Here is a 24,688-nt window from a genome sequence, read left to right on the forward strand (position 1 = left end):
GCGCGAATATAATCGACCTCATGAATGAAATCGGCCGAGGAGCATCAGCAACAGATGGCTGCCAAAAGTAAACTCATTCCGATGAAAGGAAGGCATCGGGGGCACTTGCAAATGGAATTCACACAGCACTTGTGTTTTTTCGGGAGCAGCACATGCGCACATACGAGCACATGGTGGATGGCGTTCGAAATTCATTGCAGATTGTAATTTGGCGCACTTTTCAGAGGTCGTGGGCTCGTGTGGATCCCATCGAGCATCGAAATCGTCGACTTTGGCGCCGGTTCCGACGACTTGCCCAGGTTAGTCCTGTTCACGGATTCGACTGAAACGGTCGAGGTCGCTGGCCCGCTAATCCAATCGCGCCTGGTCGCGAAACGGAAATTCAAAATCCGAGAGTGAACCAAATAACCCGCATTCCGAACTCGCTCAAAGCCATTTTTCTGGTGGTGGCGAGTGTGCCAAAGCAAATAGTTTGAGTGCCAAATGTTTCTGGGAAATCGAGTGCCGAGCAGCTGCCTCTGCGTTTGATTTGGAAAACAAACAAAATCGAGACAAGTGCTAAAAAATAGCCAAACAATTGTGGTTGACTGGCATTCCCTTCGTTGTTGGCTGCTTTGTGTTCTCACATTATTTACGGTAGAACAGAGACTGACACCCCTGTTGGTGAGTATTTGGGATGTATGATATTTGGAAAAGGTTTTACAAGATCACTTGGCCAGAAACAATTTAGAGTGCTGCCAGAAAATTATGTGCTATTATTATAAGTGCTTTATTGGCCATTGTGGGCACTGCTTTCATTATAAAAATTCCATTAACCCTTTCCCCTGACGATACATTTCCCGACCCTTTTCCCCCCTTTTCCCCGGGACTTCCGTGACTGCCAACAGAATGTTAAAAGTTATTTCGCTGTCAGGCCAAAAGAAATTTTAAGTTGTTTATTTTCTTCTGGGGGAAGACAAAAACTCGTTGTTTGAATGCGAAAGAAAGTTTGACGAAATTAATTAAAGTACAGCAGAACGTGTCTTCGTTCGGAGGGCAAGGCAAGGATTCCATTATTATTGGGTCTGCCTTTTTGTCCTGATACTTTCCAGTCTGCAAAACTTGCGTCTTGTTTTTCTATGCGCCCAAAAACTGTTCAAATCAAGTCTTAACTTGTTACATTTAATTAGGCCCCTGATCAATTTGTCACTAATGAGCCTCCTCGGCGGATTTGAGTCCCATTTTGGCCGCCAATTATTCCATAATTTAGCCTAGAATATCCGAAATCTTCACTGCTTGGACCAGTGTTTCAAAGTCGGTCAGTGCAGGGCACAAACGGAAGTTATTGAGTTTCGCATCTAGTCATTGTGTTCTACCATTTCGCTTATTAAGCCAGCGGGGTCGCAAATCTAATTAACTTGGGACGTTCTTGGACCCGCACCCGAAGGCAAAACAAGCTGTTTCTTGGCAGTCTTGCCAAGTCGCCACTATATCGCTGCTGAATAAAGGAATTGCGACCGGGATAAGCCGCCTTGTGACATCAAGAAAATGTCTATTTCGAATCGACTTCGTTTGCGTCAGTGTCACATCAGTTGGATGAGTTTTTCGGATGAACTCCGATCTGCTGCCGACCGGGAAATTAGCATACTCGTTAGTCAATCAGTCAACACAAATCCGCAATGGGGACGTGACAAGACCACATCAGCAGAGATCAGATCAAATTTGTCACTCACCTGGAGGTGCTGTGAAGGTGTGCTCCACGTTTCAATGTGTAATTAGGCAGTACAATCAGTGGCACAGCCTGATAAACAGACCCTAAACTCATAAATTTGCGTAATTAGTGCGTACACTTTGTGTGTGCTTTGTGTGTGTAATTGTTCGTTGGTGGCGCCACAATCGAAAATATCACGCATACGCAGCGTTGCAGCATCGCGCTTTATTTAATGGCAAAAAGTTTCGCATATGCTATAGACTCATCTATGTCCCGACCATCTGATATCCTCTAAATGGCCAGAAGATTACACACTTTGCTGGCCTGATATCCCCCAAAATGATATTGCACGGTTGTCGCCACGCAAATATGGTTTGCTAACCCTTTTCATCTCGAATTGCTCCCCCCCCAAAAAACCTCACCTTTCGGTGCTAGAAAAGTTTTGCGGTTAATAAAATTGAAACAGCGCACGACGCACACAGCGCGTGTTGGTAATGTGCCCTTTGGGCCATATTTGTTTACCGCCTGCACTTGACTATCATTTGATTGGAACGTTTTCGGGTTTAGTATCTGTGTGGGACATATTTGCTCATATTTGACAAAATGCTGTTGCAAAAGAGGATTATTATTCGGGCTTTAAAGCTGCCCTGGCAGTTGTCAGCTACCAACTACGACCTCGATGTAAATGCACCACACGCATCCTCTGTGATGACATAAGCAAACATTATGGTTTTTCCATATCCGTGATGATTGAGTGGGTTTACGTTGATGGTAATGGATTACATGATGCTCAGGAAAGTGGATCCAGTGCATCCAGTGCATTCAGAGCTGGATGGACGATTAACGTAGGGATTTATTATGACACAAATGTGCAATCTTTCGTCGTAATGGATAAAGTTTCTTTGATTTCCATACCACAGCATTAATTGTCGGCACAGGAATTTTCACCAGCAATATGTCGCAACAAATTTCCATAGAAACTTTTTCACCCGCGGCAGTTGGCAGTTATCAAGGGAAGTTTGTCTTTGAACTTTTCCTTTTTTTATTTCTTACCATTTAATTGCCTACAATTTGCCGGAATTTTGTGTGTGGGTGGAGGTTCAATGTACAGTGCCATAAATTTGTAAAATGCTTTATTTTAGGTGTTGGCAGTTGTTTTCTTCGATTTCCACAGTTTTTAATCTCACGTCGAGTAAGTAATAATAAATTATATATTATTTACGGGAATGTCAATGCGACCCCACCAAATTGAAATTTATGTGTATACATTGCCATTTATAGGCTTTTATTTGGGATCCAAATGGCTGGCTTGCTGGCTTAAGGTTACGTCCCCCTGCCTTTATTATTTCGTTCGTAATTTATTGATGAGAACATTAAACGCTGGCAGCATTCCAATCTTCTTATTGAGTTCTTGTCCTGCTGTTCCGTTTCCGACCAGAGCTCTGAAAACTAAATTACAAGTTTCCTTTATGCCGTTGCCACGGATTTCTTTTTTTTTCAAACTGGGCACTTCAGATTGTTCTCCTAATTTGCCAACGACTTTAAAGTCAATTCGTTAAGCCTATATTTCTTGCTCAGCTTTACCAATTTGCTATATAAATATATTTTATTTATATACTTAAAAATAAATAATTTATTTATGAGTACAACAGACGCTGGCAGCTTATTGAGTTTTTGTTCTGGTTATTATTTAATGATGCTTTGTTAAATATCTCCATTTCGTTGGTATTTAAATGTACAAAATTCCAATCCTCTTATTCTGCTTTTTATACGTAAAGTCAAATTTCCTTTAAAGGTGTTCCCCGGATGCGTTTTTATACATTATTCTTATAATTTGCCAACGACTTTAAAGTAATTTTCGTTAAGCCTATTTTTCTTGCTCACCTTTAGCAATTAATTTGCTATATAAATAGATTTTAATTATAAACTTAAAAAAATATAATTTATTGATGAAAACATCAGACGCGGGCTGACTTATTAAGTTTTTGTTCTGGTTCTTAAAACGAAATGACAAGTTTTCTTAAATGTTGTTTAATGTCTCCATTTCGTTGGTATTTAAATGTACAAAATTGCCATCTTCTTTTTTAGCTCTTTAAACATAAGGTCAAATTTCCTTTTAAGCTGCGTTTTTCAGATTATTCTTATAATTTGCCAACGACTTTAAAGCCATTTCCGTTGGCCCCATATTTTTTTCTCTGCTGCACAAAGTGCTGTGGAATTAATTTGATATATAAAACTGATTAATGTCGGTGGTGATTATTTATAGCCATAAGGCAGGCTCGGGGTCCAGCTCGTGCTCCTGCTCGGATTGCGGTGAAGATCAGATTGAACGCCCGGCATAATTACGGTGGAGTTCTTGGCGCTGCGAGTCGTTTATTAACTGATGAATATGCAACAGCCCTTCAGCCATTGCATAAATGAATGCCATAAAGCGGTCATTAGCTTGATTCTCATTTAACGCAAGAATATCGGACTCTTAATTAGTTAGATTCCTGACTATTGTACTCCTGGTTTCCTTTCACTAGGCAGGTATCCTTGGTGCAGATTTGTGGCAACTTTTGCCAGCCCGTCTTCGGATGTCATACTACTGCAGCCTGTCGACACTGAATGGAATTCAATTACCGCTCCAGTCAGCCGTGCAGATGGTGAACGACGCATGGCATAAATAGGATATTAAATAAGCGAAGGAGATGAGCCCAGGAAGTGATGGGCACGATTCGAACTGACGAGCCGTCAATTCCTGACACCCAACACATGCTCGACGGAGATGGCAACTCAGCCTGTCAGGTGAAAGGAGTCGTCCTTTGTGCCGGCGACAGGATTCACCTGTTTCGCAAGAGAATATTACTCATTTCCCCCGATTTCTCCGCTTGCCTGATTTTAACCGCGTTATGCTGCTTGATAAATGACAGCTTGGCTGGTCGGCAGTCAATTCAATGAATTGTCTACTGCTAATGCCATACATTTGACTGAATCTGGGCGTTTGCCAAATGATTTATTGAAGGCACTTTAGGACTTAGGGAATGTTTCTGCTAATGTTGTCACATCGGGCTCAACTAGTTGAAGAACGATGACGATGATGATGATGAATTTTTGATTGACTGCAAGTTGCAAATTAATCAAAGTAGAAAAGGGCGACCAATCTTTTATTTGCTCAGTTCAGGTGAACTTGGTCGGAAATCAAAGCCGCACTTTTCTGCTTCACCATTCGAGCTGGAATATGAAGCCAGTTACCCTTCTCTTTTGTCCTTTTGTATTCGAGGATTAACCGGAGTCGTTTATCATAAAACACCCACTCCCCTCGCAATCTCTTGGGGCTGACTGGACACGGACCACAGGAGCCCATAAATAATCCCAAGGAGCTGTTAAAGAAAGACGTTTGTATCTTGTATCTTTTTTTCCATTTCGTGTTCCACACACTCCACCCCTTTTCCTTTGGCTAGCAAACAATGCGATGGCCGATTGCAGAGGGGAATGCAAATGAAAAGCATGAATCAAGTAAAAGAACAAATGATTAATTTGCATAAAGATTTCGATTTAAATTCAATGGAAGGTGACCAAGGCTCCCCATTGTGTGGGCTAACTTAATTTTCCATTAGACATTGAGAAAAGTGTTTTCATTTCCCCAAGCTCACTCGCCTGCTTGTTTTCTTGGGATCTAATTTATTTTGGCCTGGCCAAAAGTGTCTCCAGTTAGGTCGCAAACCACAACAGACTGAGCCCCAAATCGAATTTTCTTCTTGTGGAGCAACAATTTGTTGAAAAGTGCGGGGATAGCCATATGTAATGCTTTGCCAGGCAATTCATTCAGTTACTGCAGAACATTTTTATCCGGAAATCGTAAATAAAAAGACTTTTTTGTACTCGCGGAAGAACTTTTCAGTTTTTTTCTTTTGTCCTTTTTTCGCTAGATTTAAAAAAATGTATATTTAGGTAATATCCCTAAGAGTTCTCTTGTTTTATTATTTTTTTTTGGAATTGGGTCCAATTTTTTAAAATTGTTTTGTTTAACCAAAAAAGTTTTAAGACTCCCATTCTTAAATGTATTTTTAAAATAATTGTTTAGAGGAAACCAGAAATATAACCATTGAATAAAACATTTACATTGTAACACTTCAAAGTTCAGCTCATGTAAGAAAATTCATTCCTCAGCTGCTGTCTTAGAATGTTTTCAGACATCTTCTGCCCTTGTTTACGTTCACCTCCAGTATTTTCTTAGAAGACCCCCAACCCATCCTGTCATACCTTTCCCTTTGACTTCCCCCCTTCTTGTGTTTATTTTCCTGTTTTGCTATATAGGACTTTATCGCGAAAATTCAATGGCTCAGGCATTGCCACGCACCAAATATGTTTGCGTGTGGCATTTTCAGGCTGCGGAAAGCCAGAAGAACGACCGACAGCAAGTGCCAAAACATCCTTTGATACATGGCTCTCAAGGGGGCAACTTGTCATAGTTAAACAATTTGTAATGAATTTTCGAGTTAGTGTCTGAACCGCACGGTTTCAGCCTAGAGCGAACGCTTCGAAAAGGTGATTTAAATTATGAGCGGTGAAGGGTAACCACCGCTATCGACAGTGATTAAAATTCTACCAAGAAATATTTATGGGTGATGAAAGCAACTATGAACAATATAAAATATGATCAGCTGCAGCACCATGACCATTAGACGATCTGACATTAAGCAAATCCATTTTGGATAAACAGTCTATCGTAAACAACTCATTGGGATGGACATGAATGTCGGGGCGAGAAAGCAAATGTTTACAAAACACAATGCTTGGATGGGTCAGAGTCCTGGCCAAATGGCTGGCGTCGGCCACATGAAATCAATTAAAATATTTGGCCAACTGCTTGCAGCACATAAAACAGCGTTGAGGGGGAAACGGGAAGCGGGAAACGTGGCCCATCATAATAAAAAGTAATTGAAAGTACGCCGCGAGATGCGACTATACTCGTAAAAAATTGTGTATCCGCGTGGTATCAGCGTGGCAACATAAATGTACTGCTGAAACTGCGGGAAATATCGGCGATAATTGAAAATTATCCAAATAATGAAAATATTCGGAAATAAAGTACTTCGACCAAAGCCTCTTGTTTATTTCGAGAGCAATCACGCGCCAATGAAAACCAAAACAAAGCAAAAGTAAAAGGAAAAAGCCAAAAACCAAAAGCCTCAATCAGAACCGGGCCAGTGGGTCGTGAATAGGCGATTGTCGACTGTCGATTGTCGAGAAGGCGGCGGAGGAGGCGGAGGAGGCGGAGGCACTTGGCCCAGCTGTCCATCACATGGTCGATGGAATGCCCACTAGTCGAACGAAAGTGAAAATTAATTAAAATACTCAACGGTTTGGGTTTCCCTTCGTCCACCCCCTTGACACTCATAAAACTGCGAGTACGCATATATTTATGCTCTTACAGAAGGTGTTAGAATTTCATTTGGCAAGGCATACGTATATATACATAATCTTGATTAGCATCACTAGGAGAGTAGATCTAGCCATGTCCGTCCGTTCTTCTGTTTAAAAACGATCTGGCTAAAACTTTTCCAAAAGTTTTCTTTTTTTTTTGCAGCTACGACTGTTTAGCTCTCATACTAACAATCGCAAAAAATATATTTTAAGAAATTATAACTTTGTTGTTATTAAATGTAGTAATGTTTTATTAATAAAACTATTATTAAAATCGTAGTAAATCCAAATATTTTGCATTCAATTAAAATATTTCCCATTGAATTTCATCCATTGCGATTTTTAGTTATTTTTAATTGGAAAATATACAAAAATTGTTTATTTTTTAGTTTGTCTATTTGCGGATTGGATTGAAATATTATACATGAACAATTTTCTTTGAATTAAAAACCCTATTTAATTAAAATAAAAAATAATATATTATGCATTGTATTTAATATGATGTTTTCATATTTTATTTAAATATTTAATACACTATTTTAAATTCAATAGTGAGATATTGATCATCGGTATAGCTTCAATGTTTTTAAACATATGTATACGCAAAAAAATCGAAAAGTAAAAGCTGCAAGGGTATATAAACTTCGTCTTGCTAAAGTATGCTTCCTCTCCTATTTTTTTTTATGATTTTCACTAATTTCCATGGCAGCGCCAGCAAGCACGGCATTTCAAATATTTGCCAAATAATTAATCATGCCACTTTGCGGCCCAAAATCGCTGACAGATCGGCGCGGAATGCCTACGTCTGCCGGAGTGACTACACCTACACTCGCAGCTTCCAGCTTCCAGCTCCCAGTGGATACTGATTCCGATTCCGCTTCCGCTTCCGATTCCAGGCCACCGATTCGCCTGCGGGCCACTGATAAGGACACACAACTTCATCATCGCAGGCTGCTCGACTGCCCAGATTACGATGAATTTTTAAAATAAAGGCGACAGCTGAAGTTGTCTACACACCCCTCGTTGACTGATGGCCACCATGTCCTCACCTTAAAATGGAGGTGTCCAGCACTGGGTACAGCCATGTCCACCGATTAGTCAGCACCATGGTGAAATTAACGTAATCAATTACTGCCCACGCAGCTGCTCCCGCCCCCCAGACACACCGTGATTCAGACTACTGCCCATAAATCAGTTTATTTTGGCCAGTCAGCGGGATGGCGTGGGCAGGTAGAGGAACTCGCTGTCCGTCCAGAAGTCCACCAGCGTACGCTGCTGCGGCTGGGCGTCCAAGTGCTTGAGGCACCTGGCGAACAGCTGGCCCTGCCGCACATGCCGCATGTGCCCGGCAGCCACCTCGGCCATGAACTGCTCCACCAGGGCATCCTGGCCACTGCTGCCCCGCCGCGGCACTGCCCGCATGCGCAGGGTGTGCGTCTCGGCGGCGTTCACGTCGAGGAGCACGGTGCCGTTGGCCTTCAGGTTGTAGATACTCCGGTTCAGCTTGTTGTCCACGAAGAAGTCAAAGTGGTCCACTTGGTCTAGGTCGTGGGTGAACCATTTCAGCGAGAGCGCACCGCCATCCAGGCGGCTGGCTCCACAGATGCTCACCGGGTAACTGAGTCGCGACGAAGGATGCCGCCGAATGCCCAGCAGGTTGGCCCGCACCTGGCTGCGCACCTCGGCGAGGGCACACAGATCCATGAAGAAGTTCTTGGCCAGCAGTTTGGTCTCCAGCCGCTTCTGACCCTCCGGCGACTGGAAGAAGTCGGCCCTCTTCACCGCCCGCCGCATGTCCTGGCAGTGGTGGCACTTGCAATGCTCCTGGTACGTCCGGCAGCTGGTGGAGCCATCCTCGATCCCCCCGGCACTGCTCTCTCCGGGCTGTTCGCCACCCTCCTCCTCCGCCTGGGTGCTGACCAGGGCAAAGGCATGGTCCACCTCGCTCTTCTGCTCGGTTTGCTCCGGGATCTTTGAGGCACTGGCTCGGGATCCAGAGCGGGAACTTTGACGAGAGCTGGTCTTTGACTTAACAGATCTGGGTGACTGGCCACCACCAGACTTGTCTAGTCCCGGTTTTGAGACGGAACTGACCGATACTCTGGCCGTAACTTTGGATGATGCTCTGCCTGAGTCTTGGCTGCTCCTCCGTTGGGACCTGCTCGAACGTTCCTGCTCAGAGTTGGGTGCAGAGGAACTGACCAAGGCAAACACGGGCTCCACAGCGGGCAAAACATGGTCTCTGCGGGGTGACATCCTGGGCGACTTTCTGGAGGAACTAGGAACGGATGTCCGCCGTTTCTTGCGGATCGATCGACTGCTTGACCTGGAGCGGACCTGATCAGGTGACCTACTTCCGGCCTGTCCACTTCCCGACGGTAGCTCTTGCCCCAGACTTTTGGAGGCGGTCTGTATGGAGGCATCGGTTCGGTAGCCAGCCTCCTCAGATTTGGCCGTATAGCCCGTCAGCGGAGTGACGGAGTCAGTGAGAAGGCTTGTGCGGTCGTAAATGGCGTTATTGAAGGAGTAGTTCGAGTGCCGAATGCTCGTGGTCATCTGCGAAGTGCTGGGGATTGTGAGCTGGGGCGGTAAATCGGACAGGAGCGTGTCGTTGGACCTGCTAAGATAGGGATTCTCCTTCTTAATGCCTTGCAAGGAGTTTGAGGAGTCGTGAGAGGTCGAAAGATTGGAAATCGAGCCACTGCTGTTCTTGATAAACTTGTGGAAAAGACGCTTAACCGATGTGAAGGATTCACCTGCCCGAACGAGAGCAACTGTGCTGCGGAGGAACTGCCTTATCGAGGTGCTGGCCGATTCGTAGTTAGCCGTTTCCTGGGAGTTCGTCGTAGAGCCAGTTTTGACCAAGGCGCTGGATTCCGGAGTTGGAGCAGCTTCAATGCTGGATGAGCCTTCCCCGGATCCGGATACATCCTTAACCGGATTTGTTAGCGAGCTGATGCTTATCTGCTGACCTGTGCTCATCGAGCTTTGACTAGTCTGCGGACTAACGACCACAAACACCGGCGGCACAATGTCCGTTCGAACGCTGGAACTGCTCTTGATGGCACTCTTCATGGTTGGGCTCTGCTTTGGCGGCTTCTTTTTTCCCAACGGAGCCGAAGGCATCTCCTCCGGCAACACTATACTCACCCTCTTGGACATACTGATAATTTAAGTGCGATTTATGAAATCTGCCGGGATTGTTGACAAAGTTTATCAATCGGAACATTAAGTGTGTGTGTGTGTGTGTGTGTGTAGGCGAATCCCAGATTGTCATCTAACTCAGGGGCAACTTTTCAGTCCCAGCTGGCATTCTGCTGCCGGAAGTGCAGGAGCACGACCTGCCCTGTGTACTCAATCATCTCCGATGACGACTAATGGCTGGACCTTCGGGGCAAGGCAGGGATATCCATCCATGACTTGCCTCTGTCGCCGTGAATTACCGTCCAAGAGCGGCGATGGCGCATAATTTAGTCAATGTTTGTCGCCTTGAATGGGAAGGGTGGTAAATTTGCATAAGTCTCGCGGACCTTTCAACTCACATTAAGTATGACCAAGGCAAGCTCAGGGCATACCCAAATTTTTTGACTCCAATTAGAGCAGCAGGGTCCATAATGAGTTGCCGCCGGGCGACGGGGCTCTGCAGTGATGAACTCTGATTCTGATGCTGATTTCCACCTTAAAGAGTGCCAAGTACGGCTTTAAGTCAACCTCCGCCTGCTAGGCTTATTATTCGGCATGGCTGCTCACAAAATACGACATGCCACATTGCACATACGCCGGGTTGCCACAGCTACAACCGGAGCACGCAAGTGTATTAAATTATTTTTGCTATATGATTTATCTAACACGTATTATAGCGAAACGATGCACAGTGTCTTGTTTGTCTGAATTTCGGGGGCAAAATTCGGTTATTTTCAACGAGGTTTGGAATGAATAATATATGTTTTTGGCTACTCAGCCAACAGGGCGAATGATTAACCGACATCTTTCTCTCGAACAAAATACGCCAAGTTCCTTCAATAGCAGCACGCAAGTGTACTAAATTATATTTGCTTCTTGATTCGGGTAACATCTAACACGAATCAGAATCTTGGGAGAACAAAAATCGGTTTTCAACTAGGTTTGAAGATAAACATATTCAACTTCAATACTTCCGGAAAAATTAACCCCAAAGAAAGAGAGACAAATAAAAGGTGCATAGGAACACCTTAGTTCCAAAGCTTTTTTAATACCTGGCTGACTATTTTAAACTATATTTAAATAATTGTCTAAGTCAGTGAAATCTAAAGAATCTAAAGTCCTCTGTTCTTTAAAAAAAATGCTTATAAAATTCCAAATTAGAGTTGAAAACTCCTTATAGAGCTGCGAATGATAAAGCTTATCGAAAATAAAACTTTTTCAATGTAAAATGGGATTGTTGGGACATTTTTTTTTGGCAAGGAGCCACTGTGCTGCGGAGAAAGTAATACATCCCAGGCTATGCAATGTAATATCTGCCTTCGTCCTCAACTATGCGGTGGCTCACAGCGGGATGCCCGAGATATCCTCTGTTAGACAATGTCAGCGGGTGGCAAACGCCACCTCCGCTCGTCTTCCGACATTTGAAATTGCCTGACTGCCGGCTTTTATCTGCCGCACACCGAATGCGGCTCGAACAACAATCCTTAATCATAAATAAATGTTTTTACCTAGAAAGCCGCCCAAAACATTTTCTAATGGCTGCCGCAGATGCGATTTACAGTCTCACCACCAAATTGTTACACTCTTAAAGAGCTGAATTTAATAAAGGAAAAGCATATAAATAAATTCAATTTAAATGATTGAGGTCAATCGATGACATTCGGTCGTCGTGACTTCGGGGCGTGTCTGGTCAGTCAAAAGTTTAATCATTTCTCTTGTTGATGGCTGTGAAGATGATGACTATTGCCTGCCAACAATCCCCTGGGACAGACTCTTAAAGTAAATTGAACAGGCATGTCCACGGGCTCGGACCAAGCGGAAACTTTAACTTTTCCACTCTCGCTTAGAAAAAAACTTATTCAAAAGTTTCGCTCAGCCAAAAAAAGTTTCCTTATTTTTTGGGAAACAAGACTGATGTGTTCTTTGTCGTTGCCAGCAGCTATTTGATTTTTTGCTGGACGTTTTTTTTAGTGGCATAAATAATTGACTGGCGGAGTGAATTTATATGGGATAAGATGATTAAGTACGGCAAAAGGGGAGGAATCTTAAACGTAAACCCAAAAAGCATTTTCTCCTATAAATGTATAACAATCCCTTTCGTTTACAGGCCGTTGTTCAAGTTAAACTCATCAACAGAGGAAGGATAAAATCATAAAAAGTCAAGACCCCAAACGATTACATGTGCTTGACTGTGTGTGAAATTTTATTTATTTCCATGCCTTTCATCAACACATTTGTGAAGACTATTAAGCCTGGCCGAGAGTTCCATTTGCCGACACTTGGCCATTTTGGCTTGGGGTCAACGAGTGTTGTGCTTAATGAGAGGTCGGGGTCAAACCCGCTTATCGGGCCAAACATGCCATCTTATACATTGCTCTTAGCGGGTTACAAAATGGTTGCAATATTTTAGCTCTGGATGGAACGACTAGGCCTCTCCTTTAATTAAATTTTCTCAAGTATTTGCAAGTACTTTTCCTTGAAAACTATTTATTACTTATCCTGGTAGTGCACTTTCATACTGTCCGCTTGATTAGATTTTTCAGTAAATAGTCTCACGATCTGGAACTTGAGGGAATTTCATTTAACAAATGGGGAGACACGCACTCGTAGGCCACAATCAAAATAAATAAATAACGAAAACGAAAACGGAAACGGAATCAATAGCAGGCAGCCAAATGGCACCGATAGCTGGGGCAATCTAGTATCAAATTGAAATTGAAACAACAGCGAGTGGAGCAGAGTCCCTCGCAAGCTGACAGGAGCCAGGATAAACCCGGCTCTGTCGCCTCCTTGGAGTCAGACTCAGTGAAAGTCTAAGTCGGGCATCAGAATCAGCATCATCATCATCAGCCTCGTCTCGCTTTCTTATTGTGGGATAAACGCATTTGATTGCGACTTGAAAGTATTTGCTTCTACACGAATGATTTTGTATTAGTTTGGCGTGGGTTGGCGAAATTGCGGGTCCGGAAAGAACAACTGAGCGTGAGAGATAATCACGGTTGGGTGGGTGGGTGTCTACGAAGGAAGGCCAGAAATAATTGGATGTTCGAAAGACTGCGATTGCCACGGAACAAAAACCCTGTTAGCCGCTTAGGGGAAGTACTATGTATTTCGAAATTTATGATTATGGGCGCTGTAAAGTCGTGTTAAATGCAAACATGGTCAGCGATTGCATGTTAAGGAGATTCTTTATTATGCAGAGATACAGTTACGCACGCACACACACACGCTGCTGCTGGCTCATAAATCCTAACTGCGCACTCCGTTGCACACGTTGCGTATGCGTGATATTTATGCGCCTCGTAGGTAATGCACACGCCTGTCTGGATAAGCCGCAGCCATTACTTTATGTTCAGGCAAATGCACACCGCTTAACATTGTTCAAATTAGTCAAAACTGACTTTCTCCGCTTTCTTTTCCCCCAGCGAACAGCTTCCGTCGAAAATCATGCTGCAAAAGCAGACAGGCAGCGGTCACGACCAAACACAATGTGCAAAATAAAACACGGACCTGTGGCCACACCCTCAACATAAGCACAGAGAAGCGCTGGCTTTTGGCTTTCGGCGTTTGGTATTTGGCGTTTGGCGTTTGGCATTTGGTGGACGGAGGCACTGAGGCACGGACCCACTGACCCACGGAAACGGAAGTGGCCAAAAGCGAGGCCATAAAACGCCACGCCTCGCATAGCGACAGCAGTGAGACATCAGCATCCCGCTCCCCCGAAAAACATGTTCGCCGCCCTGATGGACGTGGGCCAGACTTTGGCGGGCAGCCTGGCGACGGAGGGCAACGACAGCGGACTCCTGGCAACGGGACAGTATGAGGGTGGAGTCGAAGTGGGCATGGGACAGCACAACTCCAGTGCCGACGGCGGCATGGTGCCGTATGTGCCCGTGCTGGACCGCCCGGAGACGTACATTGTCACCGTGCTGTACACGCTCATCTTCATCGTGGGAGTGCTGGGCAACGGCACGCTTGTCATAATCTTCTTTCGCCATCGCTCCATGCGCAACATACCCAACACGTAAGTGGATATCGGGGGCTCCCCGTCGAGCTCCCCAGAGGGCGGGCCGGGGAATAATATTTATTGACGGGCTTCCGCTTTGATAAGGCCTTCTTCCCCGGGGCCCATAAATAATAATGCCTTTATATGGCCGCACATTTGAAGGCGAAATGAGCTCGTCACTCCGCGAAAAAATGGTTTCAATTGCTACTTGACATTCATGGGCTGTCTTATGAGCTGCATTTGATTTTATTGCTTCGCCACAAATGACATCCTTCCCTAGACCGATAAGTAAATTTAAAAAAAGGCTTCTTAACTTTTCAAAAGCGGACAACAAACATAGTGTCAAACCATCTGCTGTCTGCCATTCCCGAATTTAGATTAGCAACGCCTGCGAACATAGTTCTTCAAATTTGAATTAATGCTCCTTCATCTCGACTAGCAAGTTTTCATTATTTATTCCTTTTACATTTAAACACCCTAAAAGTATGCCGCCGTATACGCAATGTGTGTCCCACAAATCCCACTTCACATCCAACTTAGAGAATCCCATGTTGTTTTTTGGCTAGCAAACTACGAGGCAAAGTCAAACCAACAGCTGGCGGCAAAACTCTGGAGGCAGGACGTCTGCTATGCAAATGTTTATTAACTTTTCCAAGTTTTGCAGTCCTCTAGCTGGCGAATTTCAAATGTATGTGCTCAAATGTTGATTCAATCAAAAGTTTTTGGGCCAAGATGCTGGCATGACGGCAGGAATTAAGGACATATCATTCGGTTGCTATTAAAGCTAGACCTCACCGCTTTTGGCTAAAACTAGCAGCCGCAGGTGGTCATAATTTGGCACTGATTGTCCGCAAATTGTCACTTTCAATTGAACTGGCTGATTGCAGTGGGTCAGTAGTAGGTCAGTAGTTGTAAAGTAATCGTCCTGCCATTGAAGGCAAAAATGGCAGCTTGGTGGCCGACTAAGTCGCGACCGTTTGTCTAGACACGTTGGCTGGGAAGGTAAAAGGTTGGAATTCATGTCACATGCAATCAGCCAAATCCAGCAGCTCTAATGATTCCCCCATCCAGAAAGCGAAGCTCTATGGCTCCATGGCTGGTTCACGGGCGGTCGTTAGTGTCAATGCCAAGCCGATTTGCTCTCAGTCTCAGTCGCTCCCCTAACTTGTAGTCAGAAATGGGTTGAAAACTTGGGCATCAGGAGCTGCTCGAAGGGTTCTCAACTTGCCATTGACACTAACAAAGGCATTCCAGGGCAAACCAGCCAAAGATCTCGTTCCGAGTGAGCGGACATCAAAGCAGAAGGGTAAAGTGACCCCGTTCCCGATTCCTCATACATACATACTTTCAGCTATATTCTGTCGCTGGCTTTGGCCGATCTGCTGGTGATTCTGGTGTGCGTGCCCGTGGCCACGATTGTCTACACGCAGGAGAGCTGGCCCTTCGAGCGGAACATGTGCCGCATCAGTGAGTTCTTCAAGGACATCTCCATCGGGGTGTCCGTCTTCACACTGACCGCTTTGTCCGGCGAGCGATACTGCGCCATTGTGAATCCCCTACGCAAGCTTCAGGTGAGTGGATGACAATGACAATGGCGATGACGATGACGACCAATGGGATAACACTAACTATCAATACACCCTTGCCGCTCAGACCAAGCCCCTCACCGTCTTCACGGCGGTGATTATCTGGATATTGGCCATCTTGCTGGGCATGCCATCGTTCCTGGTCTCCGACATCAAGTCCTATCCCGTGTACACGGCCAATGGCAACATGACCATCGAGGTGTGCTCCCCATTCCGCGACCCGGAGTATGCGAAGTAAGTTTTTTCCACTGGGATATAAGGGATCTAAGTAAGGTCATACAAAAAATGGTACAGTTAATATTAATATCTGGCTATTGAAATCATTTTAAAATAATCATGAATTCATAATATCAATGTATACTAAATATCATGTGGCATATTTGTGTTTAAAAAACGACCTATTTGTGTTATATGCTTTTTATTTGAGTTAAATATGGCTTTCATTTAAATTAATCAAATAGAGCAGTTGAAATTAATATCTGGCTATTGAATTTAAAATTGTATATTTCATGATGTTATTTTTTAATTTTTGGTTAAATATGGTTTAAATTTCAATTGAGTATTTCAGATATTTAAATATATTTTAGAAATTTTGTCAGAGTATTGTTTTCTGGATATCCGTAAATAAAAGTTGTTAATATTGCTTAGCAATTTGTATGATTTTCATGAATTTTGTAGGCAAGGCTAAGATTTGTTTTCCAATTTCACTGATTTTTATATACTTTTTAGACAAAAGCAGCACTATTTGTTATTTTTGAAGTTTTAAAATATAATATCCTTAGGCATTGTTTCCTGCAGAGACTGTAATTAAGCTTTTTTTGATATTTCGACTTTTAAAAGGGCTACTAGGATATTAGTTTATTTTGAATACCAATTTAACTGATTTTAATTCATTTTATAGGCAATCTTTATTTGTTTTTTCCAATTTCACTGATTTTAATATATACTTTCGACAAAAGCAACACTGAAACTGATTTTTTAAGTTTAAAAATATATACTATCCTTAGCCTTAACTCTTATTAAAGGTCCCTGGTTTCCTGTTTATAAGGTTGTGAGTCCATGGCGATCAATGAGGTTGAATCGAGGCAAACGGAACTCTGAATTTGCGACAACTGCCAAGTTGTGCCCCTTATATCGCTGCTGGTAAAAGCCACAGACTCTTCAAGCGGTGCTCATTTCCCCTTAAATGGTATTAATCATTAATGCACCCACATCCACGTACTGTTTTTCCCGCCATCTGATGCAGCTGCTTTCACAGCTTTCACCTGTTGTCCTGCCTGCCGCCACCTCTACCTCCACCTCCGACTCCGACTCCTCATTGACGTGCTTAAGCTTGGCAAGCCAACGGCAAGTTGAACTTAATTCCTTTTCCCATCAATGTAGCTGCTGTTGCGCAAGTTGGAAATCCTTTCGTGCGGCTGGCGTCAGCTGCTGCCACATAATCTGGCTGTGATGTAATTCACACAGATCCGGAAGCCGGAAGGGAGGAGATCCACAGCCACAGTAACAGCCGTGGTCGCCCTTCAACTGGTCGCTAATTTTTCATTTAAGGCATGCCGACATGCTTTATTTTTATGCCACTTGGTGGCATGTGTTTCGGTCACATTAAGAGCTGCAGAATAGAGAGTTGGTAGGTCGAGAGTCCTGCCTCTTCAGCTTTTATGGTCATCCTCTCGTGCGTAGGCACAATTTAATGTCGTTCGTACAGTCGGCCAGTTTTATAGTCACCCATGTAAATTCTGCTTAAAATGGAGAATGGAGAATGGAGAATGGAAAATGGAAAATGCTTACTTTAGTTGGATTTTGGCTAGCTTTATGGCCATGACGAATTTAGTTTATGGCATTCAATGGCTTAATGGCAATCCTCTTTTGGATCTCTTCTCCAGGTGCATGGTGGCGGCCAAGGCGTTCATCTACTACCTGCTCCCGCTGTCCATTATCGGCGCCCTGTACATCATGATGGCCAAGCGGCTCCACATGAGTGCCCGCAACATGCCCGGCGAGCAGCAGAGCATGCAGAGTCGCACCCAGGCCAGAGCTCGTCGTCATGTGGCCCGCATGGTGGTGGCCTTTGTGGTGGGTAAGTCATTGCATCTCGCATTCCGCATTCCGTACTCTGCATTCCTGGATGCGGTATTCCTGCATCCCGCAGCGGGAATTCCTAATCCTAGAGCACCAATGGACAAACTAATTGGCTGACGACTATCCTTGCAGTGTTCTTCATCTGCTTTTTCCCGTACCACGTGTTCGAGCTGTGGTACCACTTCTATCCCACGGCGGAAGAGGATTTCGATGACTTCTGGAACGTGCTCCGCATCGTGGGATTCTGCACAAGGTGAGTGGTGATGTGGTGATATGGGGATGAGCAGGTCGAAGTTTAGTCGCAGCAGCAGTTTCAGCAGTTTTCGGTGGCTCTTCATCACCAGTTACCCTCTTCAGAGGGACATTTTTCTTGAACGCCAGCAGTTGCAGTCGCCATCCGAGAGCATTCCTTGAGGGTTTCAGAATTTATGGCCAGCACGACACTCAGTCACGCCCGTGGAGCGAAAAAGAGCGTTGCTATTCTGGAGCGAATGCATATGGTTGTTCTTGGCCGTTAGTTTCCCTAAAGTTAAACCACACTCATTTTCGCTGCATTGCCCTTGGCATCGGCTTTTGGCATAATTTTTAATTGAAACAGATTATGCAAGCACACACCCCCTTTCCCCACCCTTCCCCCCCCCTCTTCCACCACGTCGTCTGGCAGTACATTTATTTCTGTTGACATCCCCACCCCACGGCTCCACTGGGAACCAATTTGGGCGTCACTTAGCGCGGTAAAACTGGGAAAATAATGTGTCAGCAATTCGGTGGCTGTGTTCGCTGAAGAGCGACGGAACTTTGTACTAAAAGCAATTTGCATTCTGCCCAAGTGGGTGGAAATAAGAGCCAATATAGGGGCACAAAATAGAACAGTCATCTGAGGAATGGTATTACCACTTTATAGTCAAGCGGAGAGGGTCAATGAAATTCGGAAGTTTTGATGGCCATTTGATATTACCAAATACCTTGTTAATACTACCAAATACATTGTTAAGTACATTAACAATACTTCTTATAAGAGCTAAAAAGGGATAATAATAATAACACCATTTTTAACATGATAGTAAACAAGAAAGAAAGCAAACTTCGGCAAGCCGAAGTTCATATACCCTTGCAGCTATTGCAAGAATTAAACATTTTTGAAAACATTAAAATTATGATTTACTTTCGTATATGTTTAAAAACATTGAAGCTATGATGATTTGCAGCCCAATTATTTGATAGTTATTTTATATATTTTTATTATTTCTAAGGGAGCTATATGATATAGACGTCCGATTTTGATAAAATTTAAACCATAATTCTGAAATATTTAACCATTGCTATATGTCGAAGAACTAAACAAAAAATTAAAAAACAGAAAAGTTATAATTTTTTTTCATTTATTTTTCCGATTGTTCCTATGGGAGCTATATGATATAGTCGTCCGACTTTGATGAAATTTAAACCGTAAATCGGAAATATGTAACCATTACTAAATGTCGAAGAACTAAACAAAAAATTAAAAAACAGCAAAGTTATAATTTTTTTCATTTATTTTTCCGATTGTTCCTATGGGAGCTATATGCTATAGTCGTCCGATTTTGATGAAATTTAAACCGTAAATCGGAAATATTTAACCATTACTAAATGTCGAAGAACTAAACAAAAAATTAAAAAACAGCAAAGTTATAATATTTTTTCATTTATTTTTCCGATTGTTCCTATGGGAGCTATATGCTATAGTCGTCCGATCCGGCTCGTTCCGACTTATATACTACCTGCAATAGAAAGACAACTTTTGGGAAAGTTTCATGCAGATAGCTTTAAAACTGAGAGACTAGTTTGCATATAAACGGACGGACAGACGGACAGACGGACAGACGGACATGGCTAGATCGACTCGCCTAGTGATGCTGATCAAGAATATATATACTTTATAGGGTCGGAGATGTCTCCTTCACTGCGTTGCAAACTTCTGACTGAAATTATAATACCCTCTGCAAGGGTATAAAAATATTTTTGTGTTTATTAACTGAATGAGTGCGGGCTATGAGTGCATTTTATTTATTAGAATAGTATTGTATAGTAGTAATATATCTTTTATTTTGCATTCTAGTTATAAATTTTAGACTTGTTAGAAGTAAGTTTTTTAACTGCCAGTTAATAGCTAACTTTTAGCCTATCATATGTAGTAGGAGTAGGTAATTAACTGAAAAAATGTTTGTTAGCTTAAAACCTAGTTTTATTGTGTTATGGGTAGAAGTGCGTTTTCACTAAAAATTACATTTGCTTTCCAAGTTTAAAATCTATTTTTAGTTTATCATGAGATACAGTAATAGAACACAATATTTAAAATATACCCTAGGCCTTAAACATCCAATTTCTAATTAAGATTAATTAATAAATATATCAAAAGAGTGTTAGACAGCTGTTGTGAATACATTTAGTAACCAATAACAGCCGAATTGCGCATCATTGATTGGCACTAACTGGGCCGTGCGTTTTCAATTTGCAGCTTCCTCAACTCGTGCGTGAATCCAGTGGCCCTCTATTGCGTGTCCGGGGTGTTCCGGCAGCACTTCAACCGCTACCTGTGCTGCATCTGCGTGAAGCGGCAGCCGCACCTGCGGCAGCACTCCACGGCCACGGGGATGATGGACAATACCAGCGTGATGTCGATGCGTCGCTCCACCTACGTAGGCGGAGCAGCTGCTGGCCAGCTGCGGGCCTCCCTGCACCGGAACAGCAGCAATCACGGCGGGGGCGTGGGATTTGGAAGTGGTCGTGTGGGCAGTTTCCATCGGCAGGACTCGATGGCGCTGCAGCATGGCAATGGGCATGGTGCTGCGACGGGCGGGGCATCCTGCGCACCTGGTTCCGGCGGACGTGGCCCGGCCGGGGGCGAGAAGAGGTGAGGCACGCTTATCGTGGAGCTGCTGGCCGAGGAGGAGGTGGTGGTGTCCGTATCCTTGCAGGCCGACGAGCAGCTCTGAGCGGGCACAATTGGCCCGTGATCTCACTTTGTGCTAGCACCACCCGCACCACCTTGCATCATGCACTAAGCACTCGAATCTCTACACTCGACACTCGGCACTTGGTACTTTTCCCCTGTCCCATTTGGCATTTGCCAGGTAATTGGTTTATTGGCGAGAAACTGGACTAATTTGTAATCGCAACGATGCCGAGGACAATAGGTTGACCCGATTTTATGTGCGCGTTACCTCGGCGTAAATGTACATATGCTTTAATTTTAGATACATACCATATTGTTCCTGACAGGAAGGGATGTTCGATTTAGGCACCACTAGCAGTTTATGGAACTCAATGCCATTGTATATACATATATGTTACAAACAAAGTTTTACCTATTAATACACATTTTATGCAATGTTATTATATTGTGTGTGCCAATACCTTAGTCGTACATATGTTTTGTGTTAATTAAGTAAGTCACTAAGCACATTAAATGTAACTCGTAATTACCTGCCCCAGTGCAATAAAATAGTATTAAAGACTCTGAAAACCAAAATGGAAACACAGTCCCAGCTTAATTATAGATTATGGAAGTTGCATATATCAATAGGCTTATAAGATTTAGCATACAATTACTGTAAATAAATGAATTCCATAAATGTTAAAAGCATAAGTGTTGTGTCGACTGCTGTGAAATTTCAGATTTGAAATGATGATGCAGGTATAAGTTTGTACATACACTCTTTTGGTTTGTTTGATCTATGATTGACTTGGATATGTTTTAAGAATAAGTGTTTTCTTGTGTTAAATAATTTCAGCCTCATAAATCGTTACGAAAGTGAACGTATACGTTACTAAACCATTTGATGACGATTTCCTAATACCGATGAATGAATAAGAAGCCCTCAATCCAAGTGAAATACATAAATCATGGCCGACGGATAGGTGCGCTTTAATATTGTGCTACTATTTGCTATTTAAATTGTAAATTGAAACCCAAAACGTAAATAAATCGAAATTTTATGTAAAATAGGATTATCTATTAAAATACCCAAATCGACATGTGCCATTCAAATGGGACAAATTCGTTGTTGTCGTTGGCGCAGTTAAAAAAGAATCCTTTGTTTGCGGAAAAATGTTGTTCCTTTTATTTATCTGTTTGCAACAGGGGCAATGAAAATGAGTTGAAATTCAGTTGCCATCAGTACTTGAAGTTATTTTTATTGTCTGTTGTGTTGGGCTTCCCATCAATAAGATATTAAACAAAAATAAAATAAGTTAAAACAAATAAATTGAAGAGATACATTTTGGTAAAATTAAAGTAGTTTGTTGTAGTATACCAGTGTTCAAGTGTTTTCGTTCTTATTTTCTCAAGGCTACAGTTTAAGGCAAACAAGTACAAGTTTTAATCACAAGCACAGTATTTTCTCTTTATATGTAAATATAAAACCCATCGATTTTGTATGAATATACCCTTTAAAAAAAGGTTTAAATCAAGCAAAATAGTTTGCATTTTGAGCTTGGCGAAAATTGCAAAATTCTTGCAATATGAAAACGGGTGCCTGTTTGATAGATCCAATTTGTGAAAATGTATGCGCCCACAACGCCCCTGAAAACCGGATAACAGCCTTAACTTATATCGTTACTTCAATTTATTTGGGAACATTGGTGGGGCAACCAACCTTATCGTGTGGAAATCGCAAAATTGCTTTGAAGTTTGGGCCACTCGAACAACTACAACTGCAGCCGGCCCATCACACTCACACTTTCACACGACGAAAGCAATTTGCTTATTTAGACAAAGGAAATCGACGGGACGAGACCAGAAAGGACAATAAATACAATCTGGCCCCCAACACACACACAAAATTTCATTATGGTATGCCAATCAGGAGGTCACAGGCACAGGCCACACACCACCGGAGTTGGTGTATGTAAATTGGCCAAACACGGCATGTATTATCTGAGGGCATCCCGATTGCACCCCCCCTTCCCCCACAAGCAGAGTATTCCCCGGACAATGTCGAGCCCATAGTTATTGGCATCCAATAAACGGGGGACTCGAAAAGTTCCAAACTTTGGGGGGAGCAAGGGAGCCTGTCCATCCGCGACCCTGGCAGCCGATCGACCTATCGCCCCCTCTAAATCACAACTGAAACTGGGCCGAGAGATAATTCCGGACCCTCACTGACATCACAACATTTTCGGGTTGCGGGGGCATGGGCATGGGCATTCATCGTCCGGCACAGCGGGAGTCAAAGGGCATCAGCAAACGGCATCGGCATCGGATTTATGGCATCGCAACGGAAAGGTAAATGCCACTGCCACCAGCTTTTGCCACAAATGCGCCGCTGATTCGCAGGCAACTGGGCTCCGATTCTGGGATCTGTGATGACCATCGCACAATTAGCTAATTATACTCTGAACCGCATTGAGTGAGCGGTTCAGAGCGGGTGGCTGGATAGGCTGAAACTGTTTAGGGCCAGTTTAGTTGAAAGTTTACGACCACCGAAAGACTGAAAGTCATTTAGCTAGTGAACCGGAAAGTAGAACAAGCTCATGCAGCACAAGTATAGCCCATTTCGGACAAGAGTTTATGCGGACAAGATATCTTTAAATGAGCAACACGTGCTAAACCAACAGACTTGCTTGCATGCAAATAAGGAGAGCGTGCGTTTCCGATGCAAGACCTGGTAATGAGATTATCAAGTGCAGAGCGGGACTCCAAAGACCCGGCACACACACGCACACACGCATACTCACACACACACACACACACACACACAAGTGGTTCTAAGTGATTTATCGACGGGCCGGATGAGCACATCCTTTATGGCATAGACAGCACGAATATAACTAACAATTAGTGGCCACTCCACCTGCTTGAATCTTATCTTTTATGTGTTCACGCATTCATAAGTCCTCATTATCCAGCATGTCCCCAGGAAAGCAGATAGACAGCCGCTTTCTCCGCAAAGGCTGTTACTTTCTCTTTTATGTTGGGCCAACACGCAGCCTGCTCCTCCGGTTGGTCTTCTTTGACGGCTGGTCCGTGGCCCATATACACTAGCCAGTGGTGTCATCCTTTAACTGAAGCGCTTACGGCAATGTGATTGCCTTCTTGACCAAAACTAAGTCTAATGAAAACCACAGGAGCTTTATGTGTGTGCTCCTTGTACTTGGACCCCTATAAATACACACACTTCATAGTTAGAAAAGTCACTTACATTTGTTTCTTCGTTTCATGATTACTCTCAAATGCTATTTTTATTTGGGAAACTTAACTTGTATTAACTGTATATAACAGTTAGAAGAATGAAAAAAAGCGAATTTTTAAACATTTTTTCTGAGTAAACTATAAAATTTAATTATCTTGCATTTTGTACACATATTATGTATTTTAAGACTAAGTATTGGAAGAAATATTTATTTGGAAACGAGCTGCTGCTAATCTCCGGGAGATCCTTTAAAAAAAAAGGCGTTTTGCGGTGACCACTATATCTTTGGACTGGATCCTCCAAAACTTACAAAATCAAAGAGGTGTCCTTAAAGTATTGTCTAATCTAGTAATTAATCGAAGGAATAAGAAAAATAACATCTTTTAACAAAATTGCGGTTTCTCAAAGAAAAGAAATAGATTTTTTAGCAAAATTTCGGTCTCAACTTGCTCATAAAAGAAAGATATTTATCAGATAAAAAAAAATCTTCAGTTAATACTAAAAAATATACTTAAGAATCTCGTGTTAAAATTTGAGAAATTTCAGCCGTTTTCGAGCT

General features: G+C 43.0%; 2 protein-coding genes across 2 annotated transcripts; one reads left to right on the plus strand and one right to left on the minus strand.

Moving 5' to 3' along the window:
• The first annotated feature begins 320 nt into the window (after positions 1-320).
• LOC108143630 (neuropeptide CCHamide-2 receptor) lies at positions 321-21,912 on the plus strand. Its single transcript, XM_041709917.1, has 7 exons — positions 321-663; positions 13,708-14,306; positions 15,640-15,859; positions 15,942-16,108; positions 17,761-17,954; positions 18,089-18,209; positions 20,454-21,912. The coding sequence occupies exons 2-7, from the start codon at positions 14,011-14,013 to the stop codon at positions 20,851-20,853; spliced, it is 1,398 nt and encodes a 465-aa protein (XP_041565851.1). The 5' UTR covers positions 321-663; positions 13,708-14,010; the 3' UTR covers positions 20,854-21,912.
• On the minus strand, positions 8,281-10,372 carry LOC108143634. The gene has a single exon (XM_017268148.2). It carries the CDS (start codon positions 10,259-10,261, stop codon positions 8,309-8,311), a length of 1,953 nt encoding a protein of 650 aa, XP_017123637.2. The 5' UTR covers positions 10,262-10,372; the 3' UTR covers positions 8,281-8,308.
• Positions 21,913-24,688: the final 2,776 nt, after the last annotated feature.

This window comes from Drosophila elegans, unplaced genomic scaffold, assembly GCF_018152505.1.
Source record: "Drosophila elegans isolate 14027-0461.03 unplaced genomic scaffold, ASM1815250v1 contig_520, whole genome shotgun sequence".
NCBI lineage: Eukaryota > Metazoa > Arthropoda > Insecta > Diptera > Drosophilidae > Drosophila > Drosophila elegans.

Excerpts from the sequence above, each read along its gene's own strand:
- LOC108143634 (XM_017268148.2), bottom strand. The coding sequence starts at position 10,261 with ATGTCCAAGAGGGTGAGTATAGTGTTGCCGGAGGAGATGCCTTCGGCT.
- LOC108143630 (XM_041709917.1), top strand. The coding sequence starts at position 14,011 with ATGTTCGCCGCCCTGATGGACGTGGGCCAGACTTTGGCGGGCAGCCTG. Across the intron at positions 16,109-17,760 it reads CGCGACCCGGAGTATGCGAA|GTGCATGGTGGCGGCCAAGG; the intron begins GTAAGTTTTTTC and ends TCTCTTCTCCAG. Across the intron at positions 17,955-18,088 it reads GGTGGTGGCCTTTGTGGTGG|TGTTCTTCATCTGCTTTTTC; the intron begins GTAAGTCATTGC and ends CTATCCTTGCAG.